This window comes from Equus przewalskii, chromosome 8 (genome assembly GCF_037783145.1).
Source record: "Equus przewalskii isolate Varuska chromosome 8, EquPr2, whole genome shotgun sequence".
In the NCBI taxonomy this organism is placed as follows: Eukaryota; Metazoa; Chordata; class Mammalia; order Perissodactyla; family Equidae; genus Equus; species Equus przewalskii.
This window is the reverse complement of record NC_091838.1, coordinates 47,560,444-47,579,630: the sequence shown is the minus strand read 5'-3', so window position 1 is coordinate 47,579,630 and position 19,187 is coordinate 47,560,444. Positions and strand designations below refer to the sequence as shown.

Genomic DNA, 19,187 nt, shown 5'->3' with positions numbered 1-19,187 from the left:
TAATTAGCAGATGACTGGAATTCCTTGTGAAGTTGGTGTTAGAGAAGTGTGTCTTTTATGATTTTAGATACTTGGTTGAAAATACATAATTTGGGGTCTACTTGTATTCTCTTCTTTTTCTCTGTTTCAGTAACTAAACTATTCTAGCAACTTTAATTACAGATCCATACTTTTATTTGGAGAGGGGGAGGTATTCCCACTAAGCCAATAGCCATAACATGATGGAGGCCAATCTCAGTTGTCTTTTTCCGTTCACTGCTTTTCTTCATGTTATCAATGCATTATAGTTTGACAAATCCTTGTGATAGTAAATCAATTTAAAGGGCTTCCAAGATTGGGGATTATTGGGAGTTGGGGATATTTCAAATTATGTCATTAAGTACATTTACTGCCTCTCATCATCTGTTCTTGCTCTGAAATGGTATGAATTATATAATTATATATATAATTATACCATGTAAACATCTAGGTTTTTATATATAATATATCCTGAATTTAATCCAGTAGACCTCATATTTGTCTTTGTAGACCTAGTATAAACTAATTGGATTTTTTAAAAAACAGAGCATGTATATGCCTAGGAGGTATGACAATGAAATAAGAAGACTGATATTTTCTTGTGGTTATGGAATGGTATCATCACTTTGTGTCATTTTAAGAAATATTCATTTGTATTTGTTGATGATGTTTGTCTTCATAACACCATCTTGGCTCTGGGTTGTATTAAACAAATCACAAATATTCAAGTTCTACCTTTAAAACCTTATTAAAAAGTTGAAGGTAATCAGGAAAGAAGAACAAAGTGAAATTTTATCTGAATTTTAAAAGTTGAGTACCATTTGCTTAGGAGGAGAGAAAAGGGAGTGGCATTTCAGACAGAGGGAATGGCTTCAGTGAAGCATGGAGTAGAGAGATAGTTAAGACCAGCCCTAGGTGATGTGCAAGATATAATTGTGTTTTATTTTCTGAAATAATTTTTGATATCCTGATAGTGACTAGAGAAGTTATTTCATGAAAGCAACTGCAGACAGATGATGGTACTGAGGCTGAGATACCAGAAGACCTAAATTTGACCCGTAGCCCTGTCATTTACTAATCGTGCAGTATTTACCCTCTCTGAACTTCAGTTTTCTCATCTATCCAATAAGGATGATATCCATTTCCTAGGGCAGTGAGGTTTAAATCAAGACACAGATAAAAAGCGCTTTTACAATTCTAATGTGTAGTGTTATTATTATATACAACATATTTTTCCCTTCTTTTTCCAAGCAGTAACCCCACTGTTAGTTTTAAAACTCAAATAATATTTTTGTCTTAATGTTGTGTTCATTTCTGAGGCAGAACATGGCATAATAATACTTAGAGATTCATGCAGTTGATAGTGTACTTTAAAAAGTTGAGTTCAAAAAGAAGAGTACTATATTAAATGATGCAAATATTAGATTTTTATTTTTCACTGGAGAATGGAATCAACTTTTTCCAAAAATAAGTGAAGTTCCTGTATCACTGAATTTTTTTTTAATTTCACACATTTTGTTATCTGTTCAAATTGGCAGAATTTGTGTAATACTTCTTTTTAGTGGTTTGGGGTAGTCTTAGAAATCCAGGTTAGTTTACTAATTTCTAAATGTTTATGCAAATAAACAGTTTGATTAAAAACTCTTTGTGATGGGTAACCCATATAATCTTGATTTCATATATCAGTAAAATAATTAGGTTTAGTTCTTTACTTAATATTCTGAGTCTGGTTTCCCATCTGCAAAGGTAGAATAGTGAAAAAATGGCTAAAACTTGTAAATTGTAAATCACTGAGAAGAGAAGAAAGGGGATGGATATGCCTATACTTCTGGGATGGTAGGATGAAATCATGACTCCATCTTCTGAATCTGCTGTTGGGCCTCATGTGCTCAAAGACTCCCTCTAAATTTGGTGAAAATTGACTCAGCTGTGTTCAAACAATGTAGTAACAAACAGAAATTTAATGTATATAGATTTATAATTATTAGTTTTGTGATATATGTTTCTTCCTCAGACATATGACATTGCGGATAGAGGCCATGTCTATCTTGTTCATGGTGATAACCTCAGGGTTTAGCACATACTGGGCTAGATTTCCACTCTGAAATTAGGCCAAAATCCCCTTGATTGAGGCATTCCTAATACTCTTCAGTCGCATGTTTCCACTTTCATGGATTTTTTTTTTTATTGTGGTCATAATAGCTTATAACACAGTGAGATTTCAGTTATACATTATGGTTTGTCATACACCATATCAGTATGCCCCTTCACCCCTTGTGCCCACCCTCCAGCGTCCCTTCCCCGGTAACCAGTAATTTATTCTCTTTGTCCTTAAGTTTGTTTATATTCCACATATACGTGAAATCATATGGTGTTTGTCTTTCTCTGTCTGGCTTATTTAGCTTAACATTATGCCCTCAAGGTTCATCCATGTGGTTGCAAATGGGATGATTTCATCTTTTTTTGTAGCTGAGTAGTATCCCATTGTATATATACACCACATCTTCTTTATCCAATCATCTGTCGATGGGCACTTAGGTTGCTTCCACATCTTGGCATTCATAGGTTATTTCTGAAGAAAGATAGTCATTAACTTATGTGGATTTTTTTATAAGTCTCTCTTATCATCTCTATACCATAGATTGTTAATGGGTACCTTACTATAATCCTATAGGCTGAAAATGGCTATTAACTGAGGGTTTTTTTTAATGGAACTTTTATTTTTAGTACCTGAAGTTATGGAAAACAAGGAGCCATGTTTTGGAGGCCAAGCCTATAGACTTTAGTTTTTAAGTGAGGATGTTTAGCAAAGTGTCTAGTGTTGGTGGTTCTTAACCAGAGTGTGCAACTAAATTATTGAGAAACATTTTCAAAATATATGAGCTCAGGACCCCATCCTCATTTTGATTGGGTAGCTCTGGGGCAGAATATGTTTTTTGTTGTTGTTTGTGGGGTTCAATTAGGTGTTTATTTTTTTAACTCTAAGTAATAGATGTTTGTGATACAATACTATGCAGAAGGTAGAAAGTGAATACTAAAGATTGTACTCTCCAAGGTAGTAACCATTGTTAATGGTTTTTTAACATTTTCCCGGAAATTGTGTATGTTTATGTAAGCCTGTGTGGGTATGTTTTTTCCATAAATATGCTCGTACTGTATGTACTATTTTGCAATTATTATTGTTCACTCGGCGTTGTATAGAGAGATCTTTCCAGTTCATTACACATAAATTGTGGTTGGTTCGTTTATTTTTGCCAGTCCCCTATTGGACACTTAAGTTATTTCCAGATTTTGTATGGGGTTTTTTTGGTCTTGTTTTGTTTTGTTTGCTTCTATCAACTAGGCTGCAGTGAATTTCCTTGCACAATATGTCTTTGCACACTTGTGTCCTTACATTATCTGAAGGATAAGTTTTACATGTAGGATTGCTGATCAAAGAATATTTCCATCTTGAAGTTTAATAGATAATGCTAAATTAGTTAGTAAAAATTGTGCTGATTTGCACTCCTCTGAACAGTAGGTGAGAAGCTTCTTTCAGTACACACTCACTAACCCTGTTCAATCTTACTCAATTTAACGTGCACAAAGATGTTATCTAATGTATGAATTTTCATTTCTTTAGTTGTGAGTGTTGTCAAACACTGTTTCCTATCTTCCTAATTTTTGTAATTCTTTTTTTCCCAACGTACTGCTTGTATATTTGCTCATTTTGCCATTAGGTTGTACATCTTTTTCTTATCAATGTGTAAAAGCTGTTTGTATGGTCAGGAAATTTTTTCATTGTTATACATGTGTTTCTAGTTTATAGTATTTTTTACCATAAAGAAATATTAAATTTTTAGTATTCAAATTTGTGTATTTTCCTTTGAGGCATATTTGTGTATTTTCACAATATTTTAGAAAGGCTTCCTAAGTAGGATGACCGTATGTTCCAGTATGTGCCTGTTATCTTAGTTCAAATATTAATAGCACCTCCACTCACTCTTATAGGTTCTCATTTGGATAATAAACTATATGGCTCTCAAATTTCTAAAAAGTGTGCATTTTTTAAAAAAAATTCCCAGGTGATACTGATTAAGTACCACTAGTTTAATATTTTAAGTGATAAATTCTTAGGACAAGATCCTCAAGATACATTCCCTTTACAGTTCTGTTCTGTGATACATATATTGAACACTGGAGTGCAGAAAGCATTTTGAGATACAAGAGAAAATAAAAACATGAAGAAGAAAATCTGCAGAAAACTTTGGTAAAACCTACTATTATGCTCTATATTTTCTTCAGAAGGGAGAATGCTGCAAATAATGGGAAAGTATAAACTGATGGACATGAATAAAGTTTGCCTAAGTGAAATGTTTTTCTAGATTTTGTGTTGGGAAATCAATATGGCTTTCTCTGGGATATGTGTTGATATCAACTCAGGAAGCCTTTTTTTTTTTTTTTTTGACTTTTAATTGTGGTATAACAGTCATCAGAAAAATGCATTAATTGTGAATTCGGAGGTCAATGATTTATCACAAAGTGAACATACCTTTGTAACCACTATGCCGATCAAAGTTCCCTTTGTGCCTCTCTCTGAAAGGTAGCTACAATCGTGACTTCTAACATCATAGATTAGTTCTGCTTGTTTTTGACCTTTATTTAAATGGAATTATACGGTACACATTCTTTTGTGTGAGATTCCTTCTTGTTGTGTGTATAGCAGTATTGTGCTCATTTTCATTGCTTTCCAGTATCCTAGAGGGTGAATATACCACAATTTATTTATCCATTCTACTATTGATAGAAATGTGGGTTGTGCCCAGTTTTTTAGCTTATTCTAATTAATGCTGCTATGAATGTTGTTATGTATATCTTTTGATGTGTGTGTGCATTCCTTTCTTTTTCACACTCATTTCTAGGAGTATAATTGGGTAATGGAATATCTCTGTTCAAATTTGATACTCTTAAACAGTTTTCCAAAGAAGTTGTGCCATTGTACACTTCCACCAGCAGTCCACATCTTTGCTGACAGTTGGAAATGTCAGTCTGAATTTTAACCATTCTGTTGGGTGTGTAGTGGTCTCCCAGTGTGGCTTTAATGTGTATTTCCCTGATGACAAATGATGTTGAGCACTTTTTCATATCCTTTTTTGACATGCCTAAGTCCTTTGCCCGTTTTCCTATTGGATTGTCTGCTGTGTCATATTGATTTGTAAGTGTTCTTTCCATACTCCGGATACTGGTCCTTTATTAGTTATATGTGGCAAATGTCTTCCACTCCCTTGATACTATCTGTTGATGTTATTGTAATCCAGTTTATCAGTCTTTTATGATAAGTACTTTTGTATATTCTGTTTAAGAGTTCTTTTCATTGAAATACTCTCTTCTATTGACTCCTAGAAGCTTTATGATTTTACTTTTTGTATTTAGGTCCATGAACCATCTGCTTGGGGTATGCACCTTTTCTCTTCTCAGATGGTAACCAGTAAAACAGTACTATGTTGTTTTGGTTTTGAAAAGGCTGTTCTTAGTGCTCAGCAGTGTCACCTTTGACATAAATCAAGTATCCGTATATATGTGGGACTTTTTTTCTGGACTGTTTTTGGTTCGATTAGTCTTTGTATCCATCCTTGTGATGTACCACATTGTCTTCTTAATTACTGTAACTTTACAATAAGTCATTATATCTGGCAGTGTAAGAGAACCTCCCCCACACACACTTTGTTCTTCAACATTGTGTAAGCTATACTTAGCCCTTTGTATATGCGTGTACTTTTTATTGTCAATTTTAAAAAAAACTCCTAAAAGCAGTGGGGAATCATTGAAGTCTGAGTGATAATGATCAAAAGTTTTGTATGATATTTTAACAATGATAAAGTCAGCTCAAATCTAGAATCTTTTGTTGAATTAAAGAATGTCCTTGTTGTTATTTCAGTGTTGATTTTATATTCTCTTGTAGTCTACTCAATAAATTGGCCTTATTTAAAAAAATTAAAACCTGATGATTAAAGAACATACTTGTTTGATGTTTCATAGTGAGTTTGTAAATTTATGAAAAAACAAGCAGACTAAGAATACAATTAAATGATCTTGGTGTTTTGTTTTGTTTCAGAACATCTATGATAACAGTCTTCTGTAAACTGAACTTTTTCAAGAATTCTCTGAAGGAACCAAGTAGGATTTTCTTACATCATGACTTAATCTGAACGCAACAACAAGAAATAAGTTTTCTCTCTAAATATAATGAAGGGTTGTGTGTAAACACAGACCCTGACTCAATTCTGATGAACATTTTAGACATGAGTTTGCATCGGCAAATGGGTTCAGATCGAGATCTTCAGTCTTCTGCTTCATCTGTGAGCTTGCCTTCAGTCAAAAAGGCACCGAAAAAAAGAAGAATTTCAATAGGCTCTCTGTTTCGGAGGAAAAAGGATAACAAACGTAAATCAAGGGAGCTAAATGGCGGGGTGGATGGAATTGCGAGTATTGAAAGTATACATTCTGAAATGTGTACTGATAAGAACTCCATTTTCTCCACAAATACCTCCTCTGACAATGGATTAACTTCCATCAGCAAACAAATTGGAGACTTTATAGAGTGCCCTTTGTGCCTTTTGCGGCATTCTAAAGACAGATTTCCTGAGATAATGACTTGTCATCATAGATCTTGCGTGGATTGCTTACGACAATATCTAAGGATAGAAATTTCTGAAAGTAGAGTTAATATCAGTTGCCCAGAATGTACTGAACGGTTTAATCCCCATGATATTCGCTTGATATTAAGTGATGATGTTTTGATGGAAAAATATGAAGAATTTATGCTTAGACGGTGGCTCGTTGCAGATCCTGATTGTAGGTGGTGTCCAGCTCCGGACTGTGGGTAAGAAGATTTTGTCTAATTTTTCTTGAGTTAATTTTTTTTCTCTGTGGATAAAATAATAGTTTGCTGACCATTACTCAAAAGAAAAATCTTGACATGCCAGTTAATTGATTCATTCAATAGATAAACATATTTTGAGTGCATAACACATGTCAGGTGCAATAGTGGATGTTAAAGGCAGGAATCTTACTTTACTCATTTTTATATTATCTCTGCATCACATATTCACTTAAGAGCATTTTCAGAAGAAAGGGATAAGATAGTAGAGTACAGGATCTAGTTGTGGGCAAAATTGATTTTCCCCATACATTTGGGGAATTTTTATTTTGGTATAACAGATGAAATGATCAGGGGTTTTGCTTGTTTGTTTTTGGTGCGGAGGTCATTTGTATAAACTTAAATGACTCTTTTTGAAGGGTATCTTAATCTGTGCCACAGTATGATGTAGTCATGCTGGTATAGATAACAAGTATTTACTAGTCTCAAGATCTAGAGGTTACGTAGTACTTCACATGCCTCAACTTTTTGAATTACGAATACCATTTTCCCAACACTTAAAATAATTTTGCATATATATTTGATTATCATGTTAACAGCAACCCCTGTTTAAAAAGAATTACTATGTACGGTTGTCACAACCAGGAATAAACAGTCAATATGCTCTTCAAGAATAACGAAAGCCATAAATACTGGATGTGATTTAGCATACCATTAGTAAACCAGAAATTATCTATAAGTAAGAGTTTGGGAAACCCAGAATGTCCAAGTTTATGTGGATACAATCAGAGACAAGGTTTGAATGTGAGTCTGTCACATGACAATTTCAGGACTCATCATCCAAATCAAATCTGTTTTTAACAGCCTGTCTAGTAGCAAATTTTTAGATTGCATCTAGCCTATATTCTATAATTTTAAATGAGAAAAGTTAGTAATATGTTTCCAGCCTGTGCAAATCTCAACCAGTTTTCCGAGGTGTCACTGGCACTTAACTATCCACCAAGGATTTCTGTGTAATATAAAGCATTAAAAATATTACCTAATTTTTAAACATTTTATGAATTCCTTAGTTGTTTGAAGGACTCAGAGATACTATTCAGTATCAAATTTGAACTATGCTCTCCTATACTACATGGAGCTTGAACTATAACATAAGAAAATAATAGGTTAAAGATAACTGTCTAAACTGGGCCAAGGTTGGCTGTGCTTGCAGGTGTATGGCAGAAGCAAACACTGGTACCCATGAAGGGCTAAATTCTTAAGAAAAAGATAGGAAGAAAATAGGGATAGTGAACAATGCCTTTAAATAACTTGAGCAGGAGACAGTATCCTGTCAGAAGAACAGCTTGGATCTGATTGTAGCACTCTTGATCCCATGGACCTCTGTACAACATGTTCACTGTTGCAGGTGTGCACATTCATTAGAGTAGATTTCAAGTTGGATAGCAATTTTTAGGTTAAAAAAAACTTTTTGCAAGTCATTATAGCAAATTCTCCTGTAGAGAGAGTTCATCTAGTGAGGAATATGCCTCTGTATTGCTTCTTATCTGGAGAAAGAGTGTGATTTTCTAACTGTCTTTCACAGAACCCTAGGGTAAGAGATATTTCACGAGTTCCTTTTAAGTGTTTAATAGTTTTAAAAGAAAAAAATCTGAAAATAATGGAACAAATTAAAGAGAGGTTTAAGTGGCAGGACTTCTGGCCAGGAGAGGTTGAGGCAATAAATCCAGGGGCACAAGCTTTCTAGTCACTAAATAGGAGTATTCTCTTGTGCTGAGTGGATTGATCATGTCATCATAGTAGACAATATCAACACTATCAACCTAATGGAACACTATATTTGGGGCTGACATAGATTCTAGTTTATATAAGAACTTGATTTGGGGTGAAGCATGCCAAACCAACTGGGAAAATATAGCTTATTCAACATATAGAATTGCGAAAATTAGATATTTGAGGGGGGAAAAATTAGATTGTCACCACACATAACACATCAAAACAAAATCAAAGCAGGTTACAGAGGTAAGTTATATAAATAAAAGGAAACAATTAAACTAAAAGAAAATACAGGTGAATGATTAGCTTACCTACTGCCATATTATTTATTAAAATTTAATGCACAATCACCCTATAACTTAGAAGAACCACTCCTGATTGAATACCTTAGAGAAACTCTTATGTGCCAGGAGACATCTAGTTAGGACACATGTTTAAGATTGTTCACAGCAGCAAACAAACAAGAAAAAAACAAATGTTCATTAACAGTAAAATGAATAAACATTTAGTTTCATGGTTACCTCTTGAGAGGAAGATGAAGGGATGTGAATTTTGAGGAGCAATCAAGGAACTTCTAAAGCCACTGATAAAAAAGGTAACCTTAGATTCTGACTCACCCAGGATAGTCCCAGTTGATGCTTATTGTACTGGTGTAATTTTTAATAGCATCGCCTTTTTTTCCTCAAGTGTTCCAGTTTAGGTTGTGAATTATATGGTCACCCTACTGATCCTGTTCTTATTTTATGGTAGATACAGGGGTATTCGTTTTATTGTTCTTTATAAATCCTTTCATATATATGGAATTTCTCAGTAAAATTTTAAGGTTTTTCATAAACTCAGACTTTGGGATATTTCTGCACAGTTTCTTCTCATTGAAACTTCATTGTTAGAAAGTAAAATGGCTTAGTATTCTGAATATTTTGGGGAGGATAAATGTTAACTCAAGTATAAAATACACAATAATAGAAACAGCTACTTTAATAGATTCTGTTATTTTGAAAACAACCACTCAACTGTTATAAGTTTAACAAAGAATTGGTCTTGATTAATTTGGCTATAAATTAATTTTTGGTTTTGGTGGTTGTCAGTAGTCTTACTACAAAGGACAAAGAAAACACGTCATGGAGATTACTCTTATTTAAATATTCTCGTTTATATTTGATTTATGCTGGCTCTCTAGATTGTTAAGAGCATATTTTATATACTTGATTATGTTATAGGTTTTATGGTTGTGTTATGTAGAAAACATCACCAAGTAACATAAAACTTATGTGTATACTTTGAAAACAGAATACTACATAAGCCCTCATTAAAAGTTACAGTTTTACTTACTATGAGCATGTACAGACCTGATTTTTAATCTCTATCCTATCATATTGTTATAAGGATTAAGATAGATCTTTGATGTTGCTACTTGCATAATTCCTAGCACACAGGAAGCTTTTAGTAGCTCTTACTTATCATTCCTCATCTCCATTTCTGGTTTTGTTTTTATTTTTTTAGAACAGTCATTCAAATATTTAATGCACCTATGTGCCAGGTACTGAAGATTTAATAATGAGCAAAAGATGAAAATCCCTGCCCTCTGGAACTTATTAAAATCTTTGGCTCCATAGAGGGACATGTTTTATTTAAACTCCCTTTATTTTTTAAATCTGGCATAAGGAATGTGGTAAACATCTGCTTGGCAGTTATTCATAGAAATGCTTAGCCAACAGTATGGTACCTTAGGCATGTATATAGTATTTAACCCCTTTCATTGTACAACACACTTGAAAGGCTTTTTTCCAGAAATGCTAGATGTGAAATTATGAATTTTTACTTTTGCACTTGGTATTTATCAATATGGCTGTTCTTTGCGTCTGACATCAGTTTTACTTAAACATGTAATTTAACACAGTTTGAGAAATACTGCCTTAGCTTAGAGTAGAAAGAAAACCTGACCTGGTTTCTATTTGAGATCTCTTAGGATTTCTGACCTAATATTCTTTCCACTCTTCTGAGAGCCAGGGCAGATTAAACTTGTTTAAAGGACAGCGTTTCTAAAAACTCTTCTTGAGAAGGGGCCTAGGAGGCCAAACCTGTTTGCTGTGATTTAACCAGGGTAAAGTTAGCCAGATCTCTTCTAGAATATGGCAGTCTACACGGATTCAGAGAAGAATCTGGCCTTGGCTGGGGAGAAGAATTGAGGTGAAGGATGTGTAGGAGGGGAAGCATAGAATGTGTCTTGGATAAAAATATCTGATTGCCTTCTGCCTCGGAGGCCTAGTTTGTACATTGTCTAGGCAGATAGCAAAAAGTTGGCATTTTAGTTCTGTCATTACTTGTTTCAGTTAGCTAAGACCATCCTTTTACAAGTACCCATTATCCCTGCCATCTCATGTGAGTACTTCTGACTTTGCTGGGAATCTTTGAATATACAGGAACATTTATTATATTAGAATATAATTGATGATTTAATGTCTGTGAGCCCCTCAAGGGCAAAAAAAAGTATTTTTTTTTCTTTGTAACTGTAGGTCAACCACATGCTCAATAAGTATTGTTGAATGAACTGATCTGACTGTGTGCTGCTAACATAACTCATATAACTTAGGAACAGTTAATAAACCATTTTAAAGTAATGTGATCAACTGTAATCAGGTTTGTGTAGCTTCAAGCTGATATGCTGACATTTAAATGGCTCCAAATAATAACTTATTCTGGTGGAGGATACTATTCATAATGGATTAAAAAAATGGGGCTGGCCGTAGACTTAGGGGCTAAAGAATATGTATTTTTTGAATTCCAGTTAATATCCATATGACTCTCATTCCCCTCCTACGAAGAAGAGTTTTAGCCATAACTTGGCCATCTTTTCACATGCTGGAAATGCTTTTTAGGCTGATGTTTTAGAAATTTTATATAAAGGAGAGATCCAACTTTGATTTTCTCTGGAGGAAACAGTACATGTGACTTCGAAAACAGCAGGTTTTGTGTATGAGGAGCCATAATGAATAAACTATGTTTCAGGGGAAGTTGTAATTTATAACTAGTGATAAATATTACTATGTGTTAGAATAGACATTCCTGAAAGTATTCTAAGAATACCTTTAGTTAAGAATTTGCTCTTTTTAATTTATTCTTCCTAACCATAAAATTAATTTAGGTGTATTTTAACACCAAATAATTCAGTATATACTACTGCTACACCAAACATTGTTAATTGATACTAAGACTTTTAGTAGAGTTTTAGGGAATCAATAAAAATAACGTTCTTCCCCTCACACCCTCATTAAGAACCAGGTTGATATATAAGACACAGGAGATATTTCAGCTTTCTCTTACTAATTAGTCGACTAAAGAATGTAGCTTTAGAAATTGCAGCCAAAAGAGCTTGCTAACACTCCACCCCTAAATTAGACGGACATCTCCAAATAGTCTGGGCAGTTCTCTACAACTGTAGGCCTCTCCTGCAACATGTAGTGGAAAGCAGATCAGAATGCTTCCTCTGTAGGAAAACAGATCCTGAAAGAGGGAACCAGGAAATGACCCTCACTTTGCTAGATCTTCTCCCAATTATATTAATCAAGTAAGTCTCTCCTTTTCCACTGAACTGGTAGTTACTTCTTGCAAGTGGAAATATGAGCCTGTTGGTTTTGATATAGAACTTGACTTTTCCCCTTAACTGAGTCAAATAATTTTGATATTTCTGATTATATTTCCTTTGTTCTTTAAAGGTTGTGTTAAAACTTTGTGCTTTTGAAAAAAGTTTTCTTGGACTCCTGGATAATCTTTCTTCATTCTTTTTTCTCATCTTTTAATTAAAATTCTTATTTTTATGTCTTTCTTAGGATTGCATTTCATGTTAACTATAGTTTGCTCTTCTTACTGTTCTTCATAAGGAATTTGCTCAAGGCAGAATGTACTATCCCTGTTTCCTCAGTGTTACCGATAGGGTAATTTGTGGAACTCTGGTACTCTGAAAATCTCCAGGAAATAGATGTCGTGGTCAAATCATTCAAGAAGTAGTGTTTGCTATCTACTGAATGTTGGTATGTTAAAAATTCTTTTAGCAAATCCTATAGTAAAAAAACAAACAAAAAAGCAGTCTAATTTTGCTTAGCATTTTTCTAACTTGAGCATTGAATACTTTCTTAGTGTGGATCACCTGTTAATAACCCAGTGAACAGAAAACATTCCTGGAAAGACTGCCCTATTTCAGTCCCTTTATATCTTCTTCACTTTCTTCCTATTCTTCCACTCCTGCTAAGTAGGAATGTTTAAGCATTTCAAGTAGCTAGAGACTTTCAGCTGAAGAACAGAGATGGAAAGTAGGACTTAAGTTAAATGATGGATCATAGAAGGAAATGGAGTTCTTCCAAACCAAGTTTGGGTCTGAATATGCCAGAGATGTTTAGTTAACCAGTATTATTGTTCTCTCTCTGACATTCTGCTAAGCCTGGTTTTATTCCAAATAACACTTAATGCACCAGAGACTCCTGAAATTTTTCTTTCAAGCAAGTATTTTGTATTTAGGTTTACCATTTGCTTCCATTATAATTTGAGAACTGTTTTCCAATGGAAAATAAGTTTGGCTCCCACCCAATGAAAATCACCTTCAAGAGGCCTAACATTCCGTTTTCAAAATATGTGAATGCTAGGTACATTTAATTCCTTGATATGTTATAGAATGTGCTTAACAGTTATTATTAGGGCTGAATGTGTGTGAACACAGAACACTTACATAGTAAACACTTAATCATTGTTAGCATAAGAAAAAACTACTAGACAAACTAACTTTTACAGTCATCAAAATATGTATTCATGAAAATATTTGGTTAGTATTATTAAAGATAATCTTGTTTTTCTTTGGAATTTGCACAGATTGAATAGACTTGAACGTTTAGTTCTGGGATAGGACATCTTAGCTTTTCCATTAAGAAAACGCAGAGAAGTAGCATAAAACAAGTTTCATGTACTTTATCTCTAACATTTGAGTACATGTGATGTGCCATGAACTAATTCTCTTTCCCTTTCTCCCTGCTTTCCCTCACCTCTTTCTCTCTCCACACACACACACACATTGTCTTATTTAAATGTCACAACTCTTTTTATTATATCCTAATTTTTGAGATGCATCAAAACCTACATTTTCACCAAATGCCAAGTGGCCAGATGTTGAATCAATATTCCTCCAAGGCCAAAGTCAAATATTACCAATCATGGTGTGATGAACTTCTGGGTTAGAAAAATAAATGTAAATTTCATTTTAAAACATTATTGTTTTAATTAACAGTCACATATTAAATGTTTGACATCATAATGCAGGAATGATAATTACTATACATGTCAGCTGTTAATTTGCTCCTGATAATTATTCTGCGTATTTTAAAAATTCTAAATAGATAATAGATATTCACTGTCTATAAGGATCATTTCCAACAAGCTTAAGTCTTTAGACTTAAAACTATAAAGAATTTTCATCTTAAAGCAGTTTATGAAGCTGTTTTGAAGTTTGATTATTGAGAAGAAACTGTTTTTTGCATCCTCAGTTTTCTTGCCATACCCCTTCATATTTTTATGGCTTTTGTGCCAGATTTTGGAACTTCGCTGCCATGAAATTTTGAAATGGCAAAGTTAACATTCTGCTTTTAATTTTTCTTGTCAAGATATTATGCATTCCCTACTAGAACTGTCTCTTAAAAGACTCATAGCCTAAATCGTTAATTAAAAATTGTCAGTTCTTAAAAGTTTTGTTTAGTGATATACTAGTGTATTGAACAACCTTCTGCAAAGGTTAGAATTATGATATAACCTAATTTCTATTAATCTACCTAATATTTTTATAAATATTTATTTGCTCATAAAGGATATATTCCTCCTAAATTTATCTAGTTAAAACACTCTCAATGTTCGTATTATCAGTAAATCTGTTTCCCTATGTAATTATTTGCAAGTTCTTAAGTTTGTATCTAAATTTGACTTTTACAGTCAACACTAATAATTATTGCATTTTATTCTTGCAACACAATGTGTATGTTTATAGTTTAGTTGTCCAGTAAAATTTCACCATATAAAGCAATAAGATTTTTACTCTAAGTTATGCCTGGAATGCCTACCTATGTTTATTTTAAAATGGATGTTCAGATATTAATATGACATACGTTATGTTAATGTAGAAATGATGGTAACTTGTATGATCACATGTTCATATCAAGCACAAGTGCAGAGTACTCACAATGTCATTAAAGCTGTCATATGCTTATTTGGCTTTCTAAAGATCAAGGAGGCCAAAGCTGAAGCTGATTGTGGCTAAATAACTGAGGCCAAACCAAACTTCAGAGGATCCCTATTTTATGTTTGGGAAAACTTAGTTGTAGGGAGATTATGTAACTTACATAAAACTATACAGCTAATAAGTGGTGGAAGTGGAATTTGGCCCAGGTAGCCTAAACTTTTCTTCTTCCTTTATAAATTGTGACTGATTTGAAAAATAGTTGGTTTTAGTGTTGTCCCCTGCATGCACACAGGTTTCCCCATTGTGTCCCTCCTTTTCCCTCCTTCTTTCAAGAAAAGGTAGGATAGAGAAGAGGTTTAGAAGAGAATGCAATTTCCTTTTCATTGACTATTTTAAAGACTGCTTTAGATTATAACTTGATAGAAAATATAGTGTAGAATCTTTGAAAGTTTTTTTCTTTTTATTGAGACTGCAATGAATAAACTCTCAGGGAAATGAAACCTTGCTAAATTACCCTGTGTTGATTTAAATTACCTTTAATTCAATCATGTTTGAACATATTTATGATAGACAATGATAATTGGAGAATTGGTCTATCAGAAATAAAAGGGAATTTAAGATGTGAAATTTAAGTTTTAAGGGTGAGATACTAAGGGAGCAACAGGGCCAAAAAATGGAGGAACTTCCTGACTCTTAAAATTTTGCATAATTTAATAGATTATCTTGAAGTTTAATAAAAATCTCAGTTATGATTATTATTTAAAATTTTATTTTAATAATGGCCAGTAACAAGAGGAGCCCTGAAAACTCCCCTAAATTTCTAAGCAAAAGGAAATGTTTGATATTTCCTATACATAGGTAAGACTTGTTTGTTTCTCTTTCAAAGAGAACCAAAAAGCTCTAGACATTTTGTGTTTGAAAGTTTTATTGAGATAATTGTAGATTTGTGTGTAGCTGTAAGAAATAATTCAGAGAAATCCTGTGTGTCCTTCAAACACTTTGCCCCAGTGGTACCATTCTGCAAAGCTATAAAACAATATCACAACCAGGATATTGGCGTTAATACAATCTACTGATCTTATTCAAATTTCCCCAGTTTTACTTACACTTATTTGTGTGTGTGTGTGTGTGTCTTTAGTTATATACTATTTTATACTTGTAGGTTCATGTATCCACCACCACAGTCAAGGTACTGTACAACAAAGATCTCTTATGTTCCTCTTTTATAAATACAGCCACCTCTCTCCTGCCCTGTCCCCTCCCCACCCCATCCCTAACCCCTGGCAACCACTAATCTGTTTTCCATTTCTAAAATTCTATTTCAAAAATGTTATCTAAATGGAATCATACACCATGTAACTTTTCAAGATTGACTTTTTTCACTCAGCATAATTCCCCGGAGAGTCATCCAAGTTGTTAAGTGTATCAATAGTTCCTTTTTGTTGTTGAGTAGTATTCTGTGGTATATAATGCCACCATAGTTCGTCTAACCATTCACTTGTCGAAGGACATCTGGACTGTTTCCAGTTTTTGGCTATTGCAAATAAGCTGCTGTAAACATTTGTGTACAGGTTTTTGTGTGAACAGAAGTTTTCTTTTCTCTGGGATAAATGCCCAAGAGTGCACAGAATTTATTTTCACGGGGAAATTTTTAAAGTGCCAAAAATATTAACTCAGAGAGTAAGTTATTAGGGCTAGTCACAAATCTGCTGTTCTCAATCTTTTATCTGAAGTAAAGAAACAAACTACCTAATTGAAAAATTCAAGTTTGTGTACTTTGTGGTAGGAGATTGGCCCCAAAGACTACTTTTACCATGCGTCTTAGAAACAAAAATATGAGAATTTATGTATAAATAGAAGATAATCACAGTTTATAATGGCAGAGTTTGCCATTAACTGACAGGTATAATTGATCCATATAGTCATTATATTTTTAGATGGATAATTTTTTAAATCTTTCTGATTTTGAAAGTAACAAGTAATTATAAAAATCAGAAGTGTATGAATATATAAAGAAGAAAATTAAAACTCTAATACCAGAAAAACTACTGTTAAGACTTTTGGTGTGTTTCTTTCTAGTCTTTTCTATGTGCATACAATACTGATTTAATAGCATTTTTATAAAATTGGGATTAAGCTATATATATAGTTTGGTATCCTAGTTAAAAGTTGAAAGTTAAAAGTTAAAAATTGAACTTAAAAGATTTTTAAACCATTTATATGTCTTCATTTGTGAACCGTTCATTTTTTCCCCATTTTTATATTGGTAAGATAGTGTTAGAGTTTATGGCTCTTTGCTCATGCATAAATAGAGAACTTTCAGGAATAGCATTTAAGATGGATAATTTTTTTACTTAGTGATTATCTCTTGTTTTACATCACATTTTAAGTCGTTTTTCTTGTTCTTTCAAGATATGCTGTGATAGCATTTGGATGTGCTAGCTGTCCAAAATTAACTTGTGGGCGAGAAGGCTGTGGAACAGAGTTTTGCTACCACTGTAAACAGATTTGGCACCCTAATCAGACCTGTGATGCTGCTCGACAAGAGAGAGCCCAGAGTTTACGTCTGAGGACTATACGTTCTTCATCCATTAGTTATAGTCAAGAGTCTGGAGCAGCAGGTATTTATGTCAAACTTTTTCTAATAAAATATTTGACAAAGAACACTAGTTATTTTAATAAAAATACAGTATTTAGTTCCTGTTATCACTTGTTCACCCTTCAGTTTTCAAAAGTGTTTTACATGTTAGTATTTCTGTCCCAGAAGCACTCATTCTTTCCTGTGGAAGAAAGTGGTATTGAGATTGGAAAGATTTTCTTTAAAAAAAAAAAGGAAAAAGGAAGTGTCATGATGATTTATATAACTGACTACTGAAGATGGTCCAAAACTGTTGTCTATAAAGATGTTTTATGTACAACTTAGCAAATATTTTAGTAAAGTATTAATTTTGAATATATTACCTTTAGGTTGTTTCTAATTGTGTAAATATCACAAGGTTACAGATTTAAAACAGTACAGTCAGCCTTCCATATCCTAGTAGATTCCATATCTGCAGATACCGAGGGCCAACTAAGGGACTTGAGCATCATAGATTTTGGTATCCAAGCATACCTCAGGAAGACTGTATTTATTTTTGGAATCCTTTTCATTTACATGTTTTGTGAAACATATTTTTTATTTACAGATGTCTCATCCAATTCCAGGATCAAGGGTTCAAAATCATATCTTAGTAGGGACACTAACAACTTTGTGTCCTTTGACACAAACTAAGAACTTTGGCTAGAAATTTAAAAATTAACCTGAGGATCTATACATGAGCAATGAATGTATCTCATAAATGTCAAAATTAAAAAAAAAAAATTTCTGAACATCTTAATGTTCTTTGAATAAAAGTTCCAAAAGTTAATATTTCACATTCATAGAATTTTCATTATTTATTGGGATTGCAATGAATTTTGGAAAAATATTCATTCACTTTCTCATTGATTGTAAAAGGGAAAAACTCAGAAAATACAGAAACTTATCAAGAAAATAATTCACATTCCTACCAGCAGCGTATTGAGATAGTCATGTACTTTATGCTACTAGAAAAAAAATCTTATTCAGCATTTAAAGTTGAATTTAAAATTAAACACTTAAAATTAAATAAACTTTAAATTCAACTTTTAATGCTTTATATAATGTGCATGGATTTTCATGCTTGTTTGCTGATTGACTTCTGTTTCCTGAAAATTTGGGGTGAAACTCAAATATATTAATAATAATTTTTAGGTATGAGTCCAGAAGCAGTTCAGAGAGGACTTGAATATACCTAAACTGTCCCCTGTGGAGTCAGCTGTAGTTGTTGAGTGGCCCAGTTGGAAATGATATCCCTCTTCTCTAAGTAGGGGATGGGCACACAGGACATAGACATGTAGAGTAAGAGAATGGACTCTGCAGTCAGACTCTCTGGATTCGAATCTCGGCTTCTCCACTTATTCTCTGTGTGACCATGAGCAAGTTACTTGCCTCATCTGTAAAATGAAGATACTTAGAATACTTATGTCCATAAAGTTGAAACATTTCTGGCTCAGAGTAAGTGCTCTGGCCATATGAGGTAGTGAAACTTAGAGAAATCAGTCACCTGCTAGAGATTTACATATGTCTGGACCATCATTAAAAAAAATGATTAAGAGATGACTTTTGTTACTAATTTTAAAATTATGATTTAGTTATCCAAATAAATGTTGGTCTTCCTCACAGGAGTCACTGTGAGAGATTGTATGTTTATTTCAGCAGTGCTCCCCTGGAATGCCTTATTGGTCATAACCTTTAGA

General features: G+C 33.4%; 1 protein-coding gene across 3 annotated transcripts in view; it reads left to right on the top strand.

Moving 5' to 3' along the window:
• Positions 1-19,187, top strand: part of RNF19A (ring finger protein 19A, RBR E3 ubiquitin protein ligase) — a 45,078-nt gene that overhangs the window by 11,236 nt on the left and 14,655 nt on the right. For all 3 annotated transcript variants that reach the window (XM_008531804.2, XM_070631867.1, XM_070631866.1), the window contains exons 2-3: positions 6,113-6,880; positions 17,283-17,491. In XM_008531804.2, the coding sequence (XP_008530026.1) occupies positions 6,285-6,880; positions 17,283-17,491 (805 nt within the window). In that variant the 5' untranslated portion in view covers positions 6,113-6,284. The remainder of the gene's footprint in view (positions 1-6,112; positions 6,881-17,282; positions 17,492-19,187) is intronic.